This window comes from Peromyscus californicus, unplaced genomic scaffold (genome assembly GCF_007827085.1).
Source record: "Peromyscus californicus insignis strain IS unplaced genomic scaffold, ASM782708v3 Scaffold_6__1_contigs__length_162567912, whole genome shotgun sequence".
Lineage (NCBI taxonomy): Eukaryota > Metazoa > Chordata > Mammalia > Rodentia > Cricetidae > Peromyscus > Peromyscus californicus.
In genome coordinates, this window is record NW_026294584.1 from 74246201 (window position 1) to 74271503 (window position 25303).

The 25303-nt window shown below is 43.9% G+C and overlaps 1 protein-coding gene across 7 annotated transcripts in view; it reads right to left on the minus strand.

Moving 5' to 3' along the window:
- Positions 1-25303, minus strand: part of Pde1c (phosphodiesterase 1C) — a 621274-nt gene that overhangs the window by 541781 nt on the left and 54190 nt on the right. For 5 of the 7 annotated variants that reach the window (XM_052720608.1, XM_052720604.1, XM_052720607.1 and 2 more), the window contains exon 2: positions 14164-14241. The exons of 1 other annotated variant lie outside the window; for it this stretch is intronic. In XM_052720608.1, coding sequence (XP_052576568.1) covers positions 14164-14241 — 78 coding nt within the window. Of the gene's footprint in view, positions 1-350; positions 806-14163; positions 14242-25303 lie in introns of those variants that run through there. One more of the 7 variants, XM_052720610.1, reaches the window with a different exon arrangement.

Genomic DNA, 25303 nt, shown 5'->3' on the forward strand with positions numbered 1-25303 from the left:
TCCTTCGGTCTTTTCTGACTCCTCTTCCTCCTCGTTCTTATCTCCATCTCTGTCTCCATCCATCTCTATCCATCCTCTTCTACACCTTGTTACCCAAATCTCAGCGTGGAATGAGCCATTCAGAGATGCGTAATTGAAAATCGACTCCAGCGGGATGCTAGCTAGAGCAATGGAGTAGCAGGGACAGCTGGATCTGGGCTTCCCCCAGCAGGTCACAATTCCCAAGCGCTCCCTCCAGCCAGCACCCTCGACCCAGATTCCCATGCCCACCTCCTCCCGGCTTAGAACTGGCCACCGCCACCAAAGGGTGTGCGAGGACGCCAAAAATGGCCCGAGTGCAAAGTTCTCACCGATGGTGAAGCTGTACCCATCGATGCTGAAAGTGGCGCTCCTACATTTCTTGAAGCCCTCCTTCTTGTGGCTGGCGTCCGTCATGGCTTGTGCCTCCGGGGTCCCAGCTTGAGCCGGTGCCCAGCCTCCACTGCACTGTCACCGCAGACCCACGCTGGCTATGAGCTGCTCACGCCGGCTGCAGGCACCTAGACCTGGAAGCTAACAACCAAGGCTCCCGGTAGAGTCCCTGCGTCCCCGCCACTGTCCCATATCCAACCCGCTGCAGCTGCGACGGCAGGGGACTGGCAGGGCTGCTTACAGCCGGCTGTGGGCTGGCCCGGGCTGCCGCGCCCCTTGCGCGCTTCGCTCTCTGGAGGCTGGGGGAGGTTGGGGGACCCCGAGGGAATGGCAGGGATTGACGTCGTGCTTTTTCTAGGTGTGTTTTCTCTGGCAGAGTGGAGAGCTCCCCCAAAGCACACAAGAGATGGAGAAGCCAACACCTCAGCCGTCAGACGCCCAAGTTTACTCCAAACAAGGAAGTAGAGCGATTGCCACGCCCACTTCCTCCCACAGCTGTCCCCTGGACTAGCCCCGAGCCTCAATAATAGTACTTCTCAGCAGTGCCTGGCCAGAAGATAATTATCAAAGTAACTAACTCATTTGTGGGTGATCATTTCAACACGAAAGCCTTAAGACATGCAATTTACAACCTAATTTAAACAACCCATATCGAACCGCCTACCTCCCCACCCCCTTCAAATTTGAGTCTGTCACGTGTGATGGACTCCTGGGATTTGTGGAGGTGGAGATCTCAAGGATCCTATAGCTAAGGCTCTAGTGGCAGAAGAGGGAACCGGGGCACAGGAAGGCTTGAGAAAGATGCAGACTTGGGACTCAGGAGGTTCTCTTTGTGAACCCACAGCACGTGTCGCTGGGTTTTCCAAATGTCTAAAATGATCACGTTTACCAGACACATGCTGGAGATACACAAAGACCACAGCTGAGTCCCACGGAGTCCCACGGAGGGACCCTCTCCCACACCCAACCTATCACAAAACTACGGTTAATTCAGCCTCGTTTGCTGAGCAGGAATATGTCACCATTAACAAATTCTCACCAAGATTAAGAATCCAGCAAGTGTGTTGCTAGGTAGTTTCAGTTGACTTCAGAGGACAGTAGATCAGGGACCCAATAAACCCCTTGAGCCCAGGCTAATCACACCTCGGAAATTTAGTCTTCCTTGATTCACCATGTACTTAAAAAAAAAAAAAAAGTTTGTCATGTCAGATCCTAGCTGGGACTTGAATAGCAAGTTCTCTCAGTGAAGACCTAGAGCCACACTCACTGTGATAGTTTGATGGCAAGATGAATTAGACATAAAAACAACGGGGGCCGCAAACCTCAGTTTTCACAGAATTTGTCCATCCCTTCACCAGAACCAGGGGTGCATCCGAGTCATGGCACAATCCTTATCGTGTAACAGTCATGCCTGGCAGATGGAAGTGTGAAAGAAGCATGCAGACGGACCTGAGTGTGGCATCTAACTCTGCCACGAGTGAAATGATCTAAAGATGTTCAGGGTTCCCAGACTCACTGTCCAGTTCTTCCAGTGAAGGTAAGTGAGGAGGCAGATCAGACCTCGAACAGCATGGGCATCCAGGCAAGGTCATGCAGACACTGAGGAAAATTCTTCTGCCTGACAATCACTGTTGTTTCAGCCACTAATTTTATAAGAGGATTTTTTATGTATTACGTATATTGCATGCATTTTACACAGCAACCAGTTAAAGTTTCTAATCGCTCTCATTTTCCACACTTGGAACTTTTAAATGAAACATTTGCCTATTTTCATGCCAACAAAATTCCTGAAGTAAGGAACCAGGATACCTGAGTTAGCATCTCCCACAGTAAATTATCTGGGGAGGGGGGAACCTAAAGTGAGGGAAATTTTTCCCTGAGTGAGTAAAATTCAAATGATATTTAATCACACTTAACAGAAAAGCTTCTTGAAATATAATCTATCAAAAATAATAACAACGTGATCATTTACCTAAGTGTGGTTAAAAATAACTTGCCTGAACAATTAGAACTGTTTAAAAACTTTTTCTCCCTAGAATCATTTTCTTTCTCTGGTTTTAGAGATTGCACACCTACAGAATTACTAAATCCATTGTCTTAGATCTGAAAGCAGCCTTCTCGGCGCAGGGCTCTCACACCAACGAAACCAGACAAAGCCCAACACTGCCGTAAACTGGGAAAGGATGCGCTGGAGTCTGAGAGCAAAAGAAGCTTGGGCTTGCTCCCTCAAGAAAGACTCTACAGCAAGCAAACCAAGCCAAGGAAACCCAGCAAATGCAATAACCCTCTGCCCTTTCACTTGGGGCAGGTGTCACCAGATAACTGTCTGAAAGCCAAGTCCACCCTGTTCTGTTTCTATAAAGCCTGCAAGCCAAAGATGGCTATTACATTTGTAAAGAGTTTGGCACATTGGCCTTATAAAGAACTCAAAAGTTGGAAGTGGTGGTGTACGCCTAAAATCCCAGCCTTCGGAGGCAGGAGGACTACAAGTTCAAGGCCAACATAATATATATATATCAAGACATTGACTCAAGAAAAAAATTATTAAACAGATAAATATTTTTTAAAAAGATACATAGAAAGACACTCAAAAAAAGCAATCAAAGCTCATCTTGAAATGGCAATCCTCCTGCCTCATCTACCTTAATGCTGGGATTTACAGATATGCATCATCATGTCTGGGTTGCTCATTGGTTTTTAATTTTATACTTCTAGAAAAGGATGAAGCACTATGTAGCATTTAGGAAGTGTTCTCTGGACTTCCAGAGCTCAGCTTGTCCTTGGCTTTCCTTCTGTCCACAGACAATTCCTTTCCTATTGACCAGGAATCAGTTGTCTTCCCACTCGGCTCTCTTTGCTCTGAACAGTGCCCTCTTGCTGGCTTTCACACACGTATCTTCAGCCTAGACCACCTTCCTTAGCAGCAGATACCTTGAAGTGGAACTCCCTGTCTTCCTGTTCCTCCTTCAGAGTTGTTTGGAATACAAAGTAGGGAAAAGGCTTTCATAGACTTTCTCAGGGCAGCCCAGCCTTTACCATCCTCCCCAGCTGTCCCCAAGGGAGAAGAATCTATCACCTGACTGCTTGAAGCTCCCAAGCATTCCTTGGGTCAAACTCAGCAAGGCAAAAGTCTCTGCAGGGCCAGTCTGGCACCTCTGTGAAGGCTGGAAAAGGGGCCCTTCTTTGTCCCACTTTGGGACAAACTCAGAGCTCAATGATTGGACTCCTGACTTCGGGTTTCACACAATAGCTCTTTATAATACATCAGCTCTGGGTTTCTATCCATAATACTCTCAGAATAGCACCAAAGCCACATTCCACCTCTGCTGGTGCCACTCCCATACACCCTGCTGTCCACATCAGACATCATTCTCATAGAACATCCATGAAGTCCTGTCAGAACCTCTGTCTCAGGGTACCTGACATCTCTCCATACTTTTCCTGTCTTCTCCCCTGGGTCCAGGCTACCACTGACTCTTACAGAAACTGTGACAATAACTTCTACCCAGCTAGCATTCCTACTCCAAGCTATTAACCAGCAGCTAGGGAGATCTTCTAAATAGAAAATTTTAGTACTATCCTTTCTCTACTTAAAATACACCAATGACTCTTTCCATCATTCAGAACAAAATTTTAGAATAAAGAAAAAACTTCTATTGCCCCATGAAGCCATACAGCATCTTAGGAAAGCTGGAAAACATTTGCAACCTAGGCTTTCTCTCAGGAGTGGGAGACAGAAGGGGCCTTTAATGGAAAATATAAACTATCAGGAAAGTAGTTGGAAGTCAGGGAAGGAAAAGTTAGTGTAATGGGTACATGGAGCTTCCTCGCCTGATTCCTAGCTTGTTCAAGGGCTTATCTTAGACAAGCCCCATAAACTCTTCCCATTGTTAACAGCCTGGAGAGGATTCAGGCATTGCTTCCTGGGAACCCGAAGAAAAAGTACTAGCATCTATTGAGGACCTCCAGTTGCAAATCCTTTGTTAGTCTTTTCCATTAACCTCTATAGCAAGCATTCAAAGTCTCAGTGGCCCAATCCTCCTTATCACAAAGCCAGAGTGGAATGGAGAAAGCTTTACGCTAACCCCTAGGGGCTGGGTATCCTTCCCTCCCTGGATCCTCTACAGCTAGCTGGTAGAAGGAAGGGAGAAAAGAGGCGAATGGCCATGTGGAAGGCTTTAGGGTCTTGGCATGAAAGAATCATGTTCACTACCGCCACATTCCCATAACCAGAAATTAGTCATATCACCCCATGAAACCACAAGTTGTTCCAGGAAATTTAGGTTGGGGGAAAAGGTTTTGTAAACACACCTTTTGAAACCCTATCCCTTCCACCCTGTTGACTGAATTTGACTTTTAACTCACCAGGTGGAGAGGTGGGTTTTAACCTAAGTGTTGAAATAATAATGTGACCTCCGAACCAGATTTTAAACTTTGAATTTTAACTCCAAGCCCCCCAAACCAAAGCACCTGACCCCATGACCTTAACATAAATTAATTCCTATTTGTAAATAACAGGACTTTTATATGTGTCCTATTACTAGTTAATCATATAAAGAGCTTTAATACTGCATTATACCCTTGACCTTAGAAAGAAAGCCAAAACTGTAATGGCTGTATATTGCATCACCTTATGCCATAGAGTTCTTTTTTCTGTAACTAGAACACAGAGATCTATAGAAATACCAAAGTTTCAGGCTGTGAAAAGGCAAAGAAAACAGGAGAGAGAAGTTCAGTATATAACCTTTAGTAGGCCAGGGAAATTCTCCAAAGATGCTTGTCAAAAATCCGGGGAGCAGGGGGTTGGAACACAGAGTGTCTAAGTTTGCAACCCACATGGTCCCAGGTGGATGACAGAGCAGGCAAAGCCACTCAACATTTGCACTCAGTCCCAGGGGACAGAATGTGCTTTCTCAGATGTCCAGCCTTGGTCAAGCCACTTGTACCAGGCTCGGTGCCTAACAGCACCTGGGTCTCATTTCAGGCCTCCCGTGACAAAGAAGGGGGAACTTGCCGTGAGATTTTCCCAGTGTGGTGCTAAAATCTCTGGAGAAAGTACCTCACTTCAGTGGCAACCTTGGCAACAGAATTATCAAGGGCACCACAGAGGCTGGAAACCAAAGAGCAGAGGTGAGCAGGCAGTCCAAAGGGGGATTGCTGTCACGGAGGAGACATTGATATTAGCCAGAATGACTTTCTAACAGATACGTTCTCCGGTATCAGCTGTTCACTGGCAACCAGATTGATCTCAAAGAACTTTGATCTAAAATTGATCTCAAGAGAAAATTGATCTCAAAGAACTTTGTTCCAAGCTAGTGATTCATCTCAAAGCAGATAGCAAATGTGTTCCTTAATTACCAACTTTTCTACACTGGGTGTGGTTTCTGATGACGACGGCAATAATAGGAGTGCTGGTATTTGGGAGAAAATGTCAGAACAAAATGTGAAGGAAAAAGAACAAACTATGAAATAACTTACAGTAATTTCTACTATTTTAAAAATGCATTTAAGAAAAATAGGAAGGTGATAAAAAGTCACCTGGCAAGTGAGAAAGTAAGCCAGAGAGAAAAACTTTGCCAATCCAGCCTCCCCTGGATCAAATGTGGCAGATGGGCAGTGGGCTGTGTGTGTGTGTGTGTGAGTGTGTGTGTGTGTATGTGTGTGTGTGTGTGGTGTGTGTGTGTGTGTGTGTGTGTGTGTGTGTGTGTGTGTGTGTGTTACCTGCTTGATGCTTCAAAAATACTTAAATTGCAAATTTAAACCATGAGAGCCGCCCCCCATCAACACCTGGGGCAGGTGGGAGAGCTAGCCTTGGGGTCATAAGAGTGGAAGAGCTGTCCCTGACTCCCACCGGCTGCAACGCTCAGGAGTGCAGGCCCTGCACCTCACCAGAGCAGCACAATAAAGCCAACATGGTTAGCACAGTTTAGGCAAACCAGCTCTGAAATTCTGACCATGGGAGGGCTGTCTCCATTTCCCATCTTGTGGACCAACCCTACAACTGCCCAGGCCCAGACCCAGGGTTATGACTTGGCCTGCCCCACCATCCACCCCATCTATGATCTTCTGGAGCATGTGAAGGGACTGTTTCTGACCCAAAGACCCAAAGCTGCAGGATCTCCACAACACAGGGTATCAGTGGGATGTCCAGGAAGAGTCCTAGTAGGGGCCCAGCATTGAACGTGTAGTAGAAACCAGGGGCCTCAAACCAGACCAATGACTCTTTGCAATGAACACTTGCAAGTAGAGATGTATGGACAAAGGGGTGTACAGCATGACTTTTGGGTCACACTGAAGCTTCCATGACAAGATATTTAATTTCTTCCTTTTTTAAAATTTTTCTCATTTTATTTCCTTCATTTTTTTTCTCTTGAATTTTGTTTTATTGGGGAGGGCAGTGTAGGAACAGAGGGCAGAGCGAAGGGATGAGAAATGAATGGGATCAAGATACATGATGTAAAAAGCACAGAATAAATAAATTTTAATAAAAATATAAATAAATAAATAAAAATTAATTAAAAAGGAGATGGGGCTGGAGGGAAGGGGAAGGAATGAAATCAGAGTGGTGCTAGTAACTACTGTCTGGTGTTGGATCCATAGTTAACTTGGATTCTGAGAGCCAGAGAGTTCAAGCTTGTCCTAATTCCTATAAACACGAACACACTGTGCTCCAGTGGCTCCCCACACAGAAACATTAGCTGTAGTTTTATTTCTTCTTTGATGTATTGTTTTGGCTTGAATCTCAAATGTCCTCCACAGGTTCGTGTTTTGTATTGTGAGCAACTGGTTCCCAGCTTGTGGCATTATTTTGGAGGCTGTAGAGCATTTAGGAGGTGGCACTTAACTGGCTTCACTGGTTCCACTAGGAGCCTTTGAAGGTTAAACTCACCTCTGATTCCAGCCTGCTTTCTCTGTTTCCTGGCCTGTCACAATGAGACTCTGCCCCACATCTGGCTACCACGATGAAAGGAAATGCCCCTAAAACTGAGTCAAAATAAGCCCTTTCTCCCTGAAGTTGCTCCTGTGGAGTATTTGGTCACGATGACAGAAAAGTAACTAACACATGTGTCCTACTATGCTCAAAGAAACATCTTAAAAGTTAGCTATCAACTCAGACACAGAGACTTAATTACTTCTTCTATTGGTTTTTCTTTAAGGAAAATCTATTCCTTCACAGTTTTATACATGTAGATAATGTATTCTGATCACTCTTATTCCATACCCTCTCCTATCTATCTCTTCCACCCCTGTCAGCTCCCATTCCTCCCTACAAGTCCCTTTTCCATGATCACATCATTTTGCTTTGCATTATGACCTACTGAGTCTGTTCAAGGCTATTTACATGGTGGGCTTACCAGTGGGTATACAATTAAAGACCATGACTACACCTCCCCAGCATCCACCACTAGCCCCTCCTCCATCCTCCATGATTGACTCTTCACAGGCCCAGTCATGGGTACTCCCAGTAAAGGCAGCTGAGGATGCCATGAGTTTGAGATGTCCAGAAGAGAGTACTTCCCAGCCTATCACTCTACCAGGCAGCTTTTATATTATTTCCATCCACTCTTCTGCAATGTTCCCTAAGCCTCAGAAGCAGTGATCTAATTGTCCTGCTTAGGGCTGAGCACACAACACTCACTTATTCTCGGCCCCTTTAGCTCAAATTCTCTTCATTTACCATCACTCATTGCAAAGAAAGGCTTCTCCAACAAAGGCTGAGAGAAGCATTTGTCTATAGATATAAAGATAAATACTTAGAAGACATTTTGATCCCGTGTTAAAATAGCCAAATAAAAGTGGTAAGTTCCATTCTAGCATCTATGACCTCCCAGGCATGAACTTTTGAGCAGTATGTTTGAAGTACCAGGCATGAATACCCTCCTGTGAAGCAGGCCTCAAATCCAATCAGAGAACGTGATTGGCTACCCCATAACATTCATGCCACTGTTGCACTGTCTTGCCTGGCACACTGGTCTATAGCTTTCAGGAGTCACAGGTACATAAGATTGTTGGTGATTTTCTACTCCCACAGCCTGCACAGAAGCTCTGTCACTATGTATGCTACCCAAGAGAGAGGAAGCTTACAGTTCAGCTCTGGCCTGATTTCTCTAGGTCCTGCAACCAATGTACATAGTGCCTCCAGCAATAGGGTCTTACCATCTATTTCTAGTGTGCAACCAAGAGCAATAGCAATAGTCTGTGTTGGGGAGGGCACCCTTTGGGGTCTTTCTAATCAGCAATCCATAAGGATGTGAGCAACTCACCTCAGACACCAACAGTTTCATTCAATTATCCATGGCTCCTGAGATGGGTATTATCCACCCGTGTAAGATATCTTGTATCACACTCTTTCAAAATCTTGTTTTATTTTATTTATAAATAAATAAAATTTATTTATTTAATGTATAAAATAAATAGAAGGTCAGAGTCACAGGTCAGAGGACAACTTGCTGGACTCTGTTCTCTCCCTCCACCATGGGATCTGGGAACTGAACTCAGGTTGTCAGGCCTGCACATATCTGTGTGGCAAGTATTACCTGCCGAACAATCTCACTGGACCTTAAATGTTATTTTTACTTAGCATATAAAGTAATAGTATATGTCTTCTTTTATATCCTTAGTGTTGGTTACACACCCCAAACCTCCTCCTTTCTGTTATGGTCCCATCCCTTTTACCATTTCAACCTTACCATCCCAGTATTTCCCCACTCAGCTTTCATTCCATATGAGTATTGGCTTTTGTTCTTAAACATTTTATAACATAAACTAAATATTGAAATAACCCATCTTAAGCCAGATCAAAGCATATTCTCACTAGACTATGTAAGTTTCTTGACACTTATAATTATTTTGTTCATTTGTGTATTTCAGATATGTAGAAAGATCCATAGCCCCATATAGATGGTGAATCAATGCTTACTGAATGAATGAATGAATGAATACATGAATATTCTGTTTCTGGCATTGGCTTTAGAGAGACATTGGAGGGCTACCAATGTAGCTCAGTGGTGAAATGTTTGCCTAGCATTTACAAGGCCTCAGGTCTAATCCCCAGCATTATGAAAAAGAAGACAAGGAAGACATACAGAAATTAGTATGTCATTGTTCCGTGTCAAATATGTACTCTAACTATCCTCCGTGCCTCAGGATAAGACTGTCCTTGGTTATCACATTTGTCATCTCAACGCTCTAGGCTCCTGCTTTTTTTTGGGGGGGGGCGGAGCTTCATTCTTGCGCATTACATCACTACCTAGTGGAGATGTTTACTGCCACATCAACACACCTGACACCTTGCATCAGTAATTAACAAGCCATTAGGTGTGCGTGCTCCTCGTACAAGGTAAGCTGGTACTAAAAGACCTGCGGGACTTACCGACTTGTGTGACTAAAGTTCTAAATTATGATCATGAATTACAAATTCTTACTGTGTGGGGAAATCACAGTCTCTACACTGACAAATGACTGAAGTCTCAGAATCACAAGCAAATTTTTCCAGATGTTGATTACACTTCTGCCCAAAAAACTTTGCCAGAGAGTCGGAGAATGTATTATCATGATAAAAGAGAGTAGTTATAGTTGGCAGCAGGTGGGAGTCTCGATGGTGTAGTCCTGAGATGCATTTGTCAGGTATTTAAGTTACCAGAATGTACTTTTCCCACTGCGCTAAGTGCTTGCACATACATCTGGGGACCAACTTTCCTTCACAATGCTCTCAAGCAGAAAAAAAAAAGTGGAAGTGGAAGGTGAGTTAGTTCCTTTTATCTTCCTGTGATTTCAGGGCCATCCTTCACAACAATAGGGTTTACACACAGCTAGCACTAGGCACACACATTTAAGGAACTGACTCAAACACACTCGGCAATTAGCATGTGCTTATGGGATTGATTCAAACACTCAGCAACTCAAGCAAACCACCAGTCAATAGACCTGTGCTGCATATGGAAATGTAAGACACGTTTTGGAAAGAATACAGAGCAGAAAAGGGTAAAGGGGTATTAATTCAATCAGGAATTAAATGAAATAAGACAAACCAGTGGTCTCTTGTGAGATTTTTCTTCAGTGTCAATTGCTTCCTGTTAAGGTCTGTACTGTGGTCCCATTTGAGGCCAATGGCTGAAGCAGTTTCTGTCTGCTTCTGGTCTGTTGGGCACCATGTATCCTCCTTGAGTAGAGAGATACCGGAAGCAGTTCTCTGTCTCCCAGTCTCCTGTCTCTCACCTTGCACTCCTTTGATAGTCACAGGAACTAGGATTCCTCTTCCTCAGAATTGATCATGGAAACCAGGAGCCCTTTCCCCCAGGACTACTAATACAACCCAAGAATCAGTACCCGAACTTTCCCTGGATTTTCTGTGCGAGGGTTGACCAAAAATTCTGACTTCCTAGTCTGATACTGTCATATGACCCTGATTACAGAAGAATCCTGTCTATACCAGGAAGAAAGGAAGGAAGGAAGGAAGGAAGGAAGGGAGGGAGGGAGGGAGGGAGGGAGGGAGGAAGAGAGGGAAGGAGGGAGGGAGGAGGGAGGGAAGGAGGGAGGGAGGAGGGAGGAAGGCTGCACAAAATGGCCTCAAAACATCTAAACCAATGATTCTCAACCTTCCTAATGCCGTAACTGTTTGTGGTGACTCCCAATATAAAATTATTTTTGTTGATACTTCATAGCTGTAATTTTGCTACTGTTATGTATCTTAACATAAATATCTGATATGTAGGATATGATATGTGACCCCTGTGAAAGGGTCATTCGAACCCCAAAAGGGGTCATTATGCATAGGTTGAGAACTGCTGATCTAGAGGAACAGTCTGAGCAGAGTCTACTGTTAGATTAGAGGTTCGGCCATATTTCTACATGATTTCCTATGCATCATCCAACCTATGCATAAAAAGTGAGTAACTGACCCTGTGTCTTTGGATCCTTGAGGTAAGGTCTCTTGTGTTCTGTAACCCATGCTCATTCTGTGGTTTTCCCTGTTCATCTGTCTGTTGTCATTTTATTTCAGCAGACTAAAGTCTGAACTTCCTTCATTAGTCATTATGTTAGGATCCCACTCCTGCACATGCGTAGCTGGGGTCTTGCATCTTACATCATCAGGGGGCACTACCATATTTGGTGTGGTCACACAATCTGTGCCTTAAAAGCCGGATGCAGACCCCACCCTCTCTCTCTGCTCTCTGCTCTGCTCTGCTCCTTGCTCCCTCCCTCCCCCACCATCTTTCTCTCTCTCCAGGCCTGGCTCCCCACCCCATCCGCCCACCCCCACTCCCCACCCCCCCACCCCCCCACCCCTGCTCTTAATAAAGTTCTGAAAACTAACACTGGGTTCTGTAGTGACCATGACCTTCCACGCAGTAACCAGCGCCGCACACCACAACCAGCGCCGTTTAGCATCCTTTCACATTATGCCAGACTCTTCTACCTAGAGAGCCTCATTTAGTCCTCACAACATTCCCAGAGCATACATAAGGAACCCCAGGCCAGCTTCCCTAAGGTGGAAGTAAGTTCTCCACACAGCCCGGTCTACGTCCTCCCTGGCTCCATCACTATACACTCTTGCCTTTTGTCTTCTGAGATGGTGTAAGGTTTCAAACATCCTCAGCAAAACGGCCCTCCCACCCACTCTTATTTTTCTCAACTCCCTCCTTTTAAAATAAAGGCCAGAGAGAGAAATAAGCAGAGAAGAGATGGGTCCTAGTGAGAGACCAGAGGCTAGCTCTCAATCCTTCCCCACCCACTTCTACCTAGAAGACAGAAAGGCACCCCTAAACTTGGCTGCCTTTCTGTCCCTGAAAGGAAGAAGGCCTGAGGCACCCCCAAGCCTCCCTGCTACTCATCTTCCCAAGCACATGAGGTAGGTTTGCTCACATCTCCAGCATGACACAGAACCCTGGCAATGGTCCCTATCAGCGCCCTGCTACACAAACAGAGATGAGGAAACCTAAAGAATTAGGAGATGACTCACCCAGAAGCCAGCAGCCACGCAGGAGACCTTCCCTGGTAGCCATGCGAAGCTCCCAGGCCTCACAAAAGGGTTTCTTCTAAGGAAATGGGATAGAGATACAACTGTCTAGAAGAATTGAAAGGAGAACAGACCAAGGGTACCCAGAGGCCCAGAGTGAAAGCTACAGGTCAACCCGCTGGGCTCAGGCAGGGTCAGAATCAAAGAGGACTCTTTCTTCCCTGCTTTGGTGGCTCAAAATCCTGATGGGCCAGCCCACAGGCAGAGTTCTGAGAAGACAGCGGAGAGCTCAGGATGTGGCTGGAGCCGGGGGTGGGGGTGGGGGGTAGTGGTCCAGCCAGGGCCACTTCCTGACACAAAGATAACATTTGCATTTTTCTCCCTTGCAGATGAGAGTGGTCAGAGGCAGGAGAAAGCCGCTGCTCTTTTCTTTTTCTGTTGTGTTGTGTTTTGTTTTTCCTCTTTGATTTCATTAATGTCACTTCCTCCCCAGCCAAGTTCAAGTCATTTTCGTCTCATTCATATGGGGATGCTATCGGGAGATCACAAATATTCTTCAAGCAGCCTACTAATTCATGATATTGGACTCTGCCTGCATCCTCATGGGAACGAACCATCCTTCGTGGGGCTGTTGTGAGCACTAAATGAACTCAGTGTGATTGGTATTTAGGACAATGTTTGGCACATAGTGACCGCTCAATAAAAAAAATAAAAATAAAAATAAAAAAAGAAGGAAAAATCAACAGTAATCACCAGTAACAGCCAGACACAGCTCTGCTGTTTTCACACAACTCACTGCAGTAAACTTTCATGCAACTCATTTGACAGTGTAGCCTGTAAGAGTGGAAATTTTTACAGAAAAAAAAAAGATAGAGTCAGAAGGAGGAACAGACAACCCTAGTGGTTACAACTAGATAGTGTAGTCTGTAGCAGCATTCAACAGAGCCCAGGCATCAGAGCTAGGACTAAATTGTGCATAGTGTCCTGATCAAGGAACCAAATCCCTTGACTCGGTGCTCCAAATGGAGTCACCAGGTTCTCCCTACAAACATTCCCTGAGCCATCTCTGCCTAACAGCATCAAGATCGTCTTCTGGAAAACACAGGCTCTTCCCTCTCATCTCCCACCCACTGGCCAGAGCACACCCAGCTGAGCTTACAGCAGTACCACTGGGGTGGGTGGTGAGTGACAGACTCCCGAGAGCAAAAGTCCACAGCACACCACTCACGACAATGGCTTCCCAGAGAGGCAGCAGAAAGGCACAGAAGAGGGCGTGTCAGGAACAGTGGGCAAGTAGAAGTTGATGCGCCTCAGGCAGTTTGCTCAAGCTGGAGGCCCCATGGCTGCTTCTCACCAGGAGAGGAGCATCTCTCATTTATCTGGCAGAAGATTAAGGATGTATGAGCATGAATGTAGCCCGGAAACCAGGATGCAATTGGCCGTGAGGGCATTGAGATGTCCCACCGTGGATAGATATCATCCCACAAAAAGAGACCTCAAAGAGCTCCTGGATGAGGCTCCCTGTGTTGCCCAAAAGCTGGCCAGGAGAGCAACACTGCTCAGTCCCAGGAGCTTGAGAACCCATGAATGATAGGGACGGTCCTCAGGACCCTGCTTGACCAGCACCAAGGACCAGAGACTGAGGCTCAGGAATGAGGACTCCAGTCATTCCTTTGTAGTGCCCGCAGTTGGCGCCAGTACACCTCGTCTCTAGTTTTCATCACTCCACTGGGCTGCTTCAAGTTTAGACTTAGAAAGAACACCTAGGGAATTTGGAAACATGGCTTACTTACCTTGTTCTCCAGCACCTGCCTGTTTCTCTGTGGTTTCTAGCTGGGTATTCCACTCCTCTGCCTTCCCAGTGCCAGTCTCTATGGCAAAGAAAAGAAACAGGGTTTGTGGGCATCTGTGATAGCCAGAGCACCCCTCAGAGTAGTTCTTCTCCAGTGTCTAATATAGCTGACTAGTCTCTGCCAAACTCTCACCTTCCTGGGCTTCCTGGGCTCCTTCACAGCAGGTCTTCTTCAACCCCTTTGCCCTTGTACCCAGTGTGCCCAAGGCAGTGGCATCTGTCCCCTTGGTGCTACAGACCCTTGTCTTCCTGTATAACATGTAAGAGGACTGTTACCAACTGGGCAAGTAAGCAAGCCATCCCTGAAAAGCAAAACAGGCTAGGAAAGTCAAGGAAGCCTCCTCCAGAGTTCTGAAATGGTCCCACATGACACAGATTCCTACATCCCGAGGGCACTGGTCTAGAGGAGAAGAGTAGAAATGTAGGCCAAACTCTGTCATAGAAACTCCTTTGCCACAACTTGGTGAGTAGATATGAGGACTATCATTTTCCAAGTGGACAAACAATTTTAAAGAGGATAAGTTATATGACCAAACTTCCAAGGCCAAAAGGTCATGAACAGCAGCAATTGAACACAGCCTTCAGCAAGCCTAGCATATGGGCTTCCTCCCCACAATGAACTCTCTATGTGTATAGTCAGAAAATAAAGAAAGGAATTCTAAACTGAATGTGTTCCAACAGACATGTTTCTGGAGTCAGTATGGAATACACTAATTTTACGTGAGTTAAAACACATGGTGGTTTGAATGAGAATGGACCCCAAAGGTCCATATATTTGGATGTTTGGTTCCCAGTTGGTGGACTGTTTAGGAAGGATAATGAGGTGTGGCCTTGTTGGAAGAGGTGTATCACTGGGCAGGTAGGCTTTGAGGTTTCGAAACTCCATACCACGCCCAATATCTCTCTCTCTGTCTCTCTCTTTTTCTCTCTCTCTCCCCCCTCTCCCTCTCTCTCCCTCTCTCTCCCTCCCTCCCTCCTGATTGTGGATCTGATGTAAGCTCTTAGCTACTGCTCACGTGCCATGTCTATCTGTCTGCTGCTATGTTCTCCACCATCACAGACTCATGTTCTGAAACAGTAAGCAAGCCCCAATTAAATGCCTTTTTTCATAAGTTTTCTTTGGTCATGGTGTTCTTTTACTACACTAGAAAAGTAACTAAGACAAAACTATTTTCTCATCATTTTGTAGATTTTATGTCACCTTAAACATGGATAAGGGGAAAAATCAATCATGCATTCTATTACCACAAAGTCCAAAAATAAATGGGACAAGTAATGACTCCCTAGCATGCCGTGCTCTGGCATACAGCAAACTCCCTCCTCATCACCAGGCCAGAATAGAAAAGGTCCAGGAGAGTTGATTTGAGGCCAGTTGGATGAATATAAATTTGCTAAACAGCAGTTCACTGGCCTACCAGCTGACAGATTTTTTGGCTTGCTAAATTCTTGTTGTAGTAACATTCTGTAACATTTGCAAAGGTTTGTGTCTTGTTGAAGCCACCAAATCTATATTTTTAGTGTGCTTAAATTGCATATATATTTTGAATTTCAAATATCACGTCTCTCACAAATATCAGAGGTTTTATAAAAAGAGGATTTTCTTGTTTAATTTGTTGTATATTTACTTGACTTGCCCAACCCTCCCCACAACGAACACATAATCTCATTCTTGCACACATGCATAAAAACATCTCAGCTATACTCTAACTTTCACACATTCAACTCAATTTAAGTAAGTTTAAGGAACATCTCACGCTCCATATAACACACTGAGCATCTCAGGCGAACAACTTTGAACAGCCAGGGCAGAGAATGAAGCATTTCCAGAGCACATACTAAGCACAGAGGTCTGCTGAGTGGGCACCAGAGCTCTATCCCCCGTGGGCTCATCACCATGGGTGAATTCAGTATCACAATCTCTGTTTATAGTGAATGTCAAAAACCAAAGGTCTGCCACAGGCCTACGCCATGCACTACAAAGTGGCAGTTCTAATTCAGACAGATTTGTCTTGCCCTGAAGGCCGTGTTTAGAGTGAAGAGAGAACCAAGGGTAAGTTTCACAGTCCAATCCTGATTTCTCTTCTCTGGGAAACCCTAGCTCCTGACAGCCAAGGAACAATTGATCAATGACAGAAGAATAAAAATTTCCAAGAAAATTATGGCAATTCTGATCATGATCCAGATTCTTATTTTAAAAAATAAATGAATAAAATTAATACCCATACTTTTTTAAAAAAACAAAATCACAGGTCAGAGTCATGCATGGTTACCTTTGATTCACCAAAAGACAGTTCAGGTGCATTCCAAAAGGAAGAATGAATGACTCACAAAGGGAAAAGTGACACTGGATGGGGATGGGGATCAAGGGGTTACAATCATTAATCCTCTCCCATTACTGTTGGAATGTCGTCAGATGGTGTCAATTTCTCCAGGAAGCATAGAATAGATGCCCAGGAGTCATAGACCATTTTTTACTTCTTCCTGCTTTCTCTTCAAGTGCACCTTTCAATAATTAAAATCTATTAAAGTCCTAAAGCAAAACACTTAGTAACACTTCAGAAGGTACGAGGAAGGAGAGAAATGGAATTTTGATAGAAAGCCTGTTACTAACTTGAGAGGGAATCAGCTTAATGCTAATTACTTTTAACATTCAGCTTCTATATTTAGCAAATGGTCTAACTTTCAGAGAACAAGGTTCTTTCTTTGAATGCTTGCTGAAGTACCCACCCATCTATCCATATGCTACTAACTCTACAAGGACCATTTAAGATCCCATCAGTTGTTAAAATACCTTTCCTGCAGCCCACAAGGCCTCCTCCCTACTCTGCCTCCATCTAGACTTTCACTCCCACAATCAGCCTTTCCTGTGTGTATCAGATGGATCAAGTGTGTATTGTGTGGCATGCACCTGACGAAGTGAAGGAAAGGAAGACAGGAATATTAGTGGTGATGGCCGGATTCACTGAACGCTCATTTGAGGCGGGTGCCTTTGTGTGTATTAACCTACTTCATCCTTACTTTCTATGGAAGAATGTCTTACTATTATTAGCCCCATTCCTCAGAAGGGGTAAACTGAATTGTCTACTGTCATTGTCTGCTTTCTGTTGCTGTGATAAACACCACGACCAAAGCAACTTGAGGAGGAAATTGTTCAGCTTACAGCTCTCAAGTCACACTCCATCACTGAGGAGAGTCAAGGCAGGAACTCAAGGCAGGAGCTGATGCAGAGGCCATGGAGGACTACTGCTAACTGGCTTGCTGCCTATGGCTTGCTCAGTTTGCTTTCTCTTATCATTCAGGATCACCTGCCCGGGGCGGCAATGCCCCCAGAAGACTGGACCTGCCCACATCAATCGTTAATGAAGAAAGAACCTCCATAGACATGCCTACTGACCAATCTGTACTGTCTAATTGATAATAATAATAATAATGTTAGTTTATACAGAGTTTTGATGAATAAAAATAAATACAAGGAAGTGTCCCACAGCTAGAATCCATGAATTTCTATTGAGAAGCCATACAGACAGTGGCTTAGGTTAATGATTAAGAAAAGCAATTGAGTCCCAGTAGCCCAGCTAGTTTAAATTCTTTTAACCTTAATGTTGGGAGATGAGTTCACAGGTTTCAGAGTGCATAATAGCTGAAAAAAAGCCTTATAATAATTTAAAGTAAGATTAGATGTTTTGATAATAGCTTTGAGGTGAAAAACCCAAGGAGACAATCCAAAGTTTCAGAAAGGCACAGAGTTGAATGAGGACCTCCTAAGGTCAGGGAACAAGAACAAAGCAGCCCAATTATTACTAGCTGACTTCTTTCTTGCTAGAATTAGTTAATGACCAAAGGTGATGATTAATTCCTTGTACCCGTTTTTTGCCCTCAACCTCCTGATATAATAACTATTGATGAGTGGGTATGCACCCTAAAGATTTAAAGTAGAGCTGACTGATTCTTTTTCATATACAAAGTTTGTGATTACTTTAAGATTCCTTATAAGATTACCTTTCAAGGTAAGTCATAAACTAATTGGCCCTTTCTTTGTAACTGCAAAACACAGCCTGACAGGAAAAGACCTGACTGAGAAGAATATCTTGCTAGCCTGCACAATTAATTTATAACAAGTTCCTTGGGTATGAATGTATGTGGGGTTTTCAACTGTAATACATAAAATGTTTAATCATGTAAGGGATATGGAAAACATGTTGTTTTTTACTTGATTGTATTGGTTGTAATCAGTCACTTGAAAAACAGAATGTAACCACATTGTAATTTTTATAGTGCCTGAAAGATTTTGCTGGTGTATATAAGCTATAAGGAGAAAAAATAAAGATAGAGTTAAAATGGGTTCGAAGGAAAACATCAAGAATGAGAGAATAAGGAAGAATAAAGATAGAAGGAGAAGGAAAACAACAGGAATGAGACACTAAGGAAGAATAAAGATAGAAGAATAAGGAAAACATCAGGAATGAGAGAATTAGAAGGAAATCATCAAGAAAGACAGGAGGGACATTTATAGATAGAGATAAGAAGAGAGAACAGAGAATACAGAATCAGAATACAAAAGAAGAATAAAGAAAAGGTCTGAAGGAAATCATCAAGAGAATGTGTGAGTGTCTTTTTCCTTTACCCCCTCAGATAAAAAAGTCTTAGTATGTGCCAACTCCATGGATTCCCTTTGAGCCCTGGGCTGCTGGGGCCTGGTCCCCAGGCAACGATAACCTCTACATTTATTTCCTTCTAACAAACCATATAGTTTGTTTATTTGCTTTTTATGTTAGACAGGCACTTTTTGTCTAATTTGTCACATTAATGTACTCCAAACACATAGAAGACCACATACCATAGGCCTCAGTAAATACCTGTAGAGGTAACCACTGATCCACCTTCCACTGTTTAACCCGCTGGTTTTGACTCAAGGTCTAAGAGGTTATATTAGGGTTCCCCAGGCAAATAGAACCAACAGAATATATCTATGTGTACGTACACAAATTTATAAAAGAAAATCCATTACATTGGCTTGCACTATTAGAAGTTGACAGTCCACAATGGAACTGGAAATTCAGAGAAGTGAGTGACTGTTCAGTGCAAGAAGCTGGAAGCTTCAGAATAAGAAGAACAAGGGATCCATCTCCAGTCTATAGCTGGTGGCCTAACAGCACCCTGGAGAGTCAGTTGTGCAAGTCCACATTCCAAAGCTGAAGAATGTGGAGTCTGATGTCCATTGGCAATGGTGATAATATAAAGAGGAAAATAAAACCAGAGTTGTCCGAGAGTTGTTGAGCAAGCTCTCCATCTGGTTTCTGCTGCATTTGGGCTGCCCGCATTCAAAGCAGGTCTTCCCCATTTCCCACTCATGCCAATTATCTCTAGAAACACCCAAATGTATGATGACCAGTTTCCTGGGTGCACTCAATCCAAGTTGATAACCCAGATCCACTTGCATGGAGGCAACCCAGGAGGAGACAGAATACATGGCTATGCAAGCCTTCCTTCACTGTGAGTGAAATGGGGAAACCCTGAAGGGTTTGGAGCCCCAAAGAGAGGAAACATGACTTAGCAGGCTGCTTGGCCGAGAATTGATCATTTACAAATGACTATAATAACTCAGACAAGATCAGAGTGGAAGAGCTGAGATAGAGAGGGTAAGTAGACTGTCATTGTAATTGATGATTTCAGGCATGGGGTGGTATGGCCATAGACTGTAATTGTAATTGGAAGGAAGAGGCAACAAATATACTCATAGGTCAGATATGGCTAGGAGAGAAAAAACAGAGATCAAAGATGACTTCAAAACTTTTGGCCTGAGAAAGTAGAAGGATGGAATTGCCAAAAGTGAACTGGAGAAAACCATGGAGTAAGCAGGCTCTGGGAGTGAGAAACAAAAGTTCTGCTTAGTCCAGGGTCAAGGAAAGCAGTCATTTAGACATTCATACATAAAATATCGTCCAATGTTTAACAGGGAGCTGCATACACAAAACTGGGTACAGGAAAAAGCTCTGGGCTAGAGATATAAATATAGAGTCACTAGCAGAGATAGACAGACAGACAGACAGACAGACATACGTATAGATGGATGGATGGAGAGAGAGAGAGATGATAGATACATAGGTAGGGAGAGAGAGAGAGAGAGAGAGAGAGAGAGAGAGAGAGAGAGAGAGAGAGAGAGAGAGATGATTTTTAAAGTCATGATACTAAGTGAAATGATCAATAGAACTAACAGAGACAGAACAAAGGACCAAAGTCTAGGGGCTGGGGTGATGGCTCTGTTGGTAAAGTACCTGCTGTACAAGCGTAAGGGCCTGAGTTCAGACCCTCAGTACCCACATAAAAACCTTAACATGGCAGCACACATCCATAACCCTAGGACTATGGGAGCAGAGGCAAGTGGATCCCCTGAAACTTGATGGCTCACCAATCAACCAGAGGAATATGAGTTTGAGAGACCCTGCCACCAAAAAAAAAAAAAAGAGAGAGAGAGAGAAAGAGAGGGAAAATGGAGAGTAACAGAGGAAGACTCCCAATATCAACCTCTGCCCTCCACATATATGTGCACAAAGATACATGTGCACCCACACCCATGTATGCACACAGTTGCACTTATACATACCCCAAAACAAGCAAAGACCAAATTCTAAACTCTAGAACAATGGTTCTCAACCTTCCTAATGCTTAGACACTTCAATGCAATTTCTCATGCTGTGGTGACCCCCAACCATAAAATTATTTCATTGCTATTTCATAACTGTAATTTGCTACTGTTATGAATTGTAATGTAAATATCTGATATCCAAGGTATCTGATATGTGACCCCCAAAAGGATCTCAACTCGCAAGTAGAGAACCACTGCTCTAGAACATGTGACCACAACTACTAGATCTGGAGAAGAGGAATGATGTGATAAGGAGACTGTAAGCAGCCAGGGAAGAATCAAGGGACCAAGTGAGGGAGAGAAGTGGGTCAACTATATCAAACACCTGTCAGGTCAAATAGCAAGAGGATTAATAATTGCCCACTGGATACAGCAATGCTCAGGTCATCTGGTACTGTAACAAGTATAATTTCTGCAAAAATAAAAAGGCAAAACCTCAAGCAGAGTAAGTTTAAGAGGAAACAGAGAGAGGAGAGACCCTGGAAGTGGAGCATAGAGTATTACTGGGTCCACATTGCTACACATTGGCACAGAACAACATGGTAGGCAGCTGTAGATAAAAGGCACCAAGAGAACACCTGATAACACAGATGCAATAGCATTCCATGTCCTGCTGATGTGAAGAATATAGAGGAAAAAATGGGACAGATGATACTTAAGTGATGATCTCAACTAGGCAACAGAGGTCTAGTGCGCTAGTCTAGTGCCCCATGCACCAGTGATCTCTGTTATAAGCATAGATATCTCACAAATGTACCCTAATGATATGGGGGAAATAGAGTAGGAGTCATCTTCATTCCCGCTTACCTAGCCTCACCCACTCATGAGACACACATGTGCATACATGTGCACACATGCACACATGACTTATCAATCTGCAAGGAAGATTGGTACCAGGAAAAGAAAACCCATAGATATTCAAGTCCCTTGAGTAAAATGCCATATAGGTGTTTGCATATAACCTATAAATGTCCTCTCAGTGCTTTAAATCAGCTCTAGATGCAGGCCTGCTATCCCAGATCCTGGGGAGACTGAGACAGGAGGATCACAAGGTTAAGATCTGCCTGGGTTACATAGTGAGTGAAAAAGAGGCTGGGACATGGCTCAGTGGAAGAGTACTTTCCTAGTGTGTGTGAAGCTCTGAGTTATGAGGCTCAGTGGAAGAGCACTTTCCTTGTGTATGTGAAGCTCTGAGTTATGAGGCTCAGTGGAAGAGCACTTTCCTAGTGCTCTGAGTTATGTGGCTCAGTGGAAGAGCTCTTTGCTTGTGTATGTGAAGTTCTGAGTTAAATCCAAGTGCTTAAAAGAGAACAGCAAAGGACATGCAGATAATATTATATTATTTAGAGAATGATGATGAGTAAAAAGTCTGCACACATTCAATAATAAGTCATACAATTTTTAAAAGGTACTTTTCAGGTGTGATTGACTGTCTTTACATACAGAACCCACCAAAATAGTGGGCTGACAGGTTCTGACAGCTCCTGCTACTATTGTCTTTGCCCAAGACAAATTTATTTCTCTATGGACTACTGCCAGTCTCTTACTCTTTGTTTTGTCTTGTTTTTTTTTTTCTAAGAAACTTCTTGTTGAAGCCTAACAAATATATGTAAAAGTCCCTGAGTCCTAAGTGCCAGCTTGGTTAATATTCACAACCCAAACCACGCATAGCTCAAGTCCAACCCCCATAAGCCCTGCCTCTGACCCTCACCATCACCCCAAAGCTAACACTGCCTGGTTTTGTAACCCCATATACCCATTTTCTCTGTTTTGAAATAATATAAGTGAAATCATGCAACGTGGCTTCTTTGGTGCCTACCTCTGTCACTCAAAATTATGTTTGTGAGACACATCCATGTTTTAAAAATAGTTCATTCCTTTCCAGGATTGCCCTCCTACGGGTCAATATACCACCATTTATCTCTTCACCCAATGGTGACTAATTATGTTGGTTCTGGTTTGAGCTTGTGCTGGCCAGTTTTCTGTCAACTTGACACAAGCTAGACAGAATGGCACAAGTTTAGGAAGAGGGACTCTCAATCAAGAAAAGAAATCCATAAGACCCGGCTGTAGGCAGAACTACAGGGCATTTTCCTAATTAGTGATTATATGGGAGGCCTCAGCTCATTGTGAGGGTGGGGCCACCCCTTGGCAGGTGATCATGAGTCTTATTAGAAACCAAACCGAGATATCTGGGTGGTAGTGGCGCGCAACTAAAATCCCAGCACTCAGAGTCAGAGGCAGGTGAATCTCTATGAGTTCAAGGCCAGCCTGGTCTACAGAGCTAGTTCCAGGACAGCCAGAGCTATACAGAGAAACCCTGTCTTAAAAAAAAAAAAAAGAAAAAAAAAGAAAAAGAAGGAAAGAATGGAGGGAGGGAAGGAGAGGGAGGGAGGGAGGGAGGGAGGGAGGGAGGGAGGGAGGGAGGGAGGGTGGAAGAAGGAAGACAGACAGAAAGAAACCAAACTGAGTAAGCTATGAGGAGTAATAAGCAGTACTCCTTCCTCTATGGCCTCTGCATCTTCTGCCCTGTTTGAGTTCCTACCCTGACTTACCTCAGTGATGGAGTGTTACCTGAGAGTTTTAAGCTGTAATAAACCCTTTTCTCCCCAGGTTGCTTTTAACCACATTGCTTATCACAGCAATGGAAACCCTAACTAAGGCAGAGCTACTATAAATAGACCATGCACACTTTCTGACCCATCTATTGGTGCGCACATGCAGGCGTGTGTCTTGGACATATTCTCAGGAGTGGAACTGTCCACTTGCTGTACACATCATCTTCAGCAGACACTGTAGAGCTCTCCGGCTCTCTTCACAGCTATAGCAGCTCTGGGGCTCACAACCTCATGCTCACTTGGTGCTGTGCTTTTGGGTCCTTTTCACTTTATGGCCACTCTGGTGGCAAGCCTTGCTGTCTTAGGGAGGTTCTAGTTTAATAGCCTTTAATCCCTTGCTTCCCCTTGTGCCTCCCTCTAATCCACTCTCTGAATAAAGCCAGAGACATCTCCAAACACAAAACTAAGTCCATTGTTCCCTCTCAAAACATTCCAATGTCTCCCAGCTGTTTTCAGAATAAACCCAAACTCACCATCACAGCCTCCAGGTCTCCACAGACCCTGTCCTCTACCTTCTGTGTGATTTCATCCTACTACCTATACCCCATTCATTAAGTTGTGACCAGACCAGTCTTCTCCCTCTCCCAGAACAAGCCAAGCTCTCTGCCCCTTCAGGGTCTTTAGCATGTTGTTCTTTCTAATGGGACATACCCATTCTCTATCTCCACCCTGCCTGCCTAGTTACTATTGATTCTCCAGGTCTCAAATCATATATAAGAATTCTCACTGCCTCAAGACCTACTTTCCTTTATAAACACAACACACATGTATGTTCTTTTCTTTATTTTCTTTATTCATTTGTTCAGGCCCTACCTTTCCCCACTACACTGTGAGATCCATGAGGGCAAGGCCATGGATCTATTGGTCACTATTGTATACTCAATATCTGCACATAGTAGGATCACAATAAATTTCTGGTTGCTAAAAAACTGAATAAATAGTGCCATAGTCTTGAAGAATCTAAGCTAAGGGAAGAGCTAAGCCCTTGCATACTGAAGAAAAAATTAACAAATAAAAATATTCTGAAATCCTCTGGGGCAATACATCATGTATACATTAGTCATTTTCCACGAAGCACCTGCTGTATGAGGTATGCCTTGTGCTCTGCAACAAAACCCCTCAGTGCCTGCTTTCAATTATGCATGAGCTTATTATCTAGTATGTTCCACCTTGGAAGGACCTTGAGAAGCCCACTCCACTCCCTGTTTTGACTTCTTTGTGTCAATGCACCTTTTTTTCAGAGGGACTGCAATATTTAACTTAATTTGCTGGTTTATTACTCCATAAAGTTTGTGAGGCCTTGTATCTACTGATAATAATGGTAGCAACACACTACTGGGGTGTGTGGGGGGGAGACAGCAGTCTTACCCAGATGTAAACCACAGTAAAGAGTGAACTGGCAAGATATGCTCACTAGGGCAATCGTGTCACGAATGTTACCGGGGTAACCAATCACTTTCTGATTACATGTAAAGCCAGCTCCATGAGATGGAACTTGGGCCTGCTACCATAAACTGAGACAAAACCTTATGACTGGCTAGATCATCGGCCCTAAGGGAGAAATTAGTATTATTATTCCACTAAATGGACATAGTAATAAACTGCCCCCTAAGTTTGCTTGTTTGTTTTTGTTTTGTTTTGTTTTGTTTTGACACAGGGTCTCAATGTGAAGCTCTAACCTTCAACTCACTGTGTAGACCAGTTTGGCCTTGAAATCACATAAGTTTGCCTGATTCTGTCTCCCATGTGCTGGGATTAAAGGTGTGTGTCACCAGGCCTGGCCAGGTCTTATCATTATGCTAGAGATTAGTGCATCT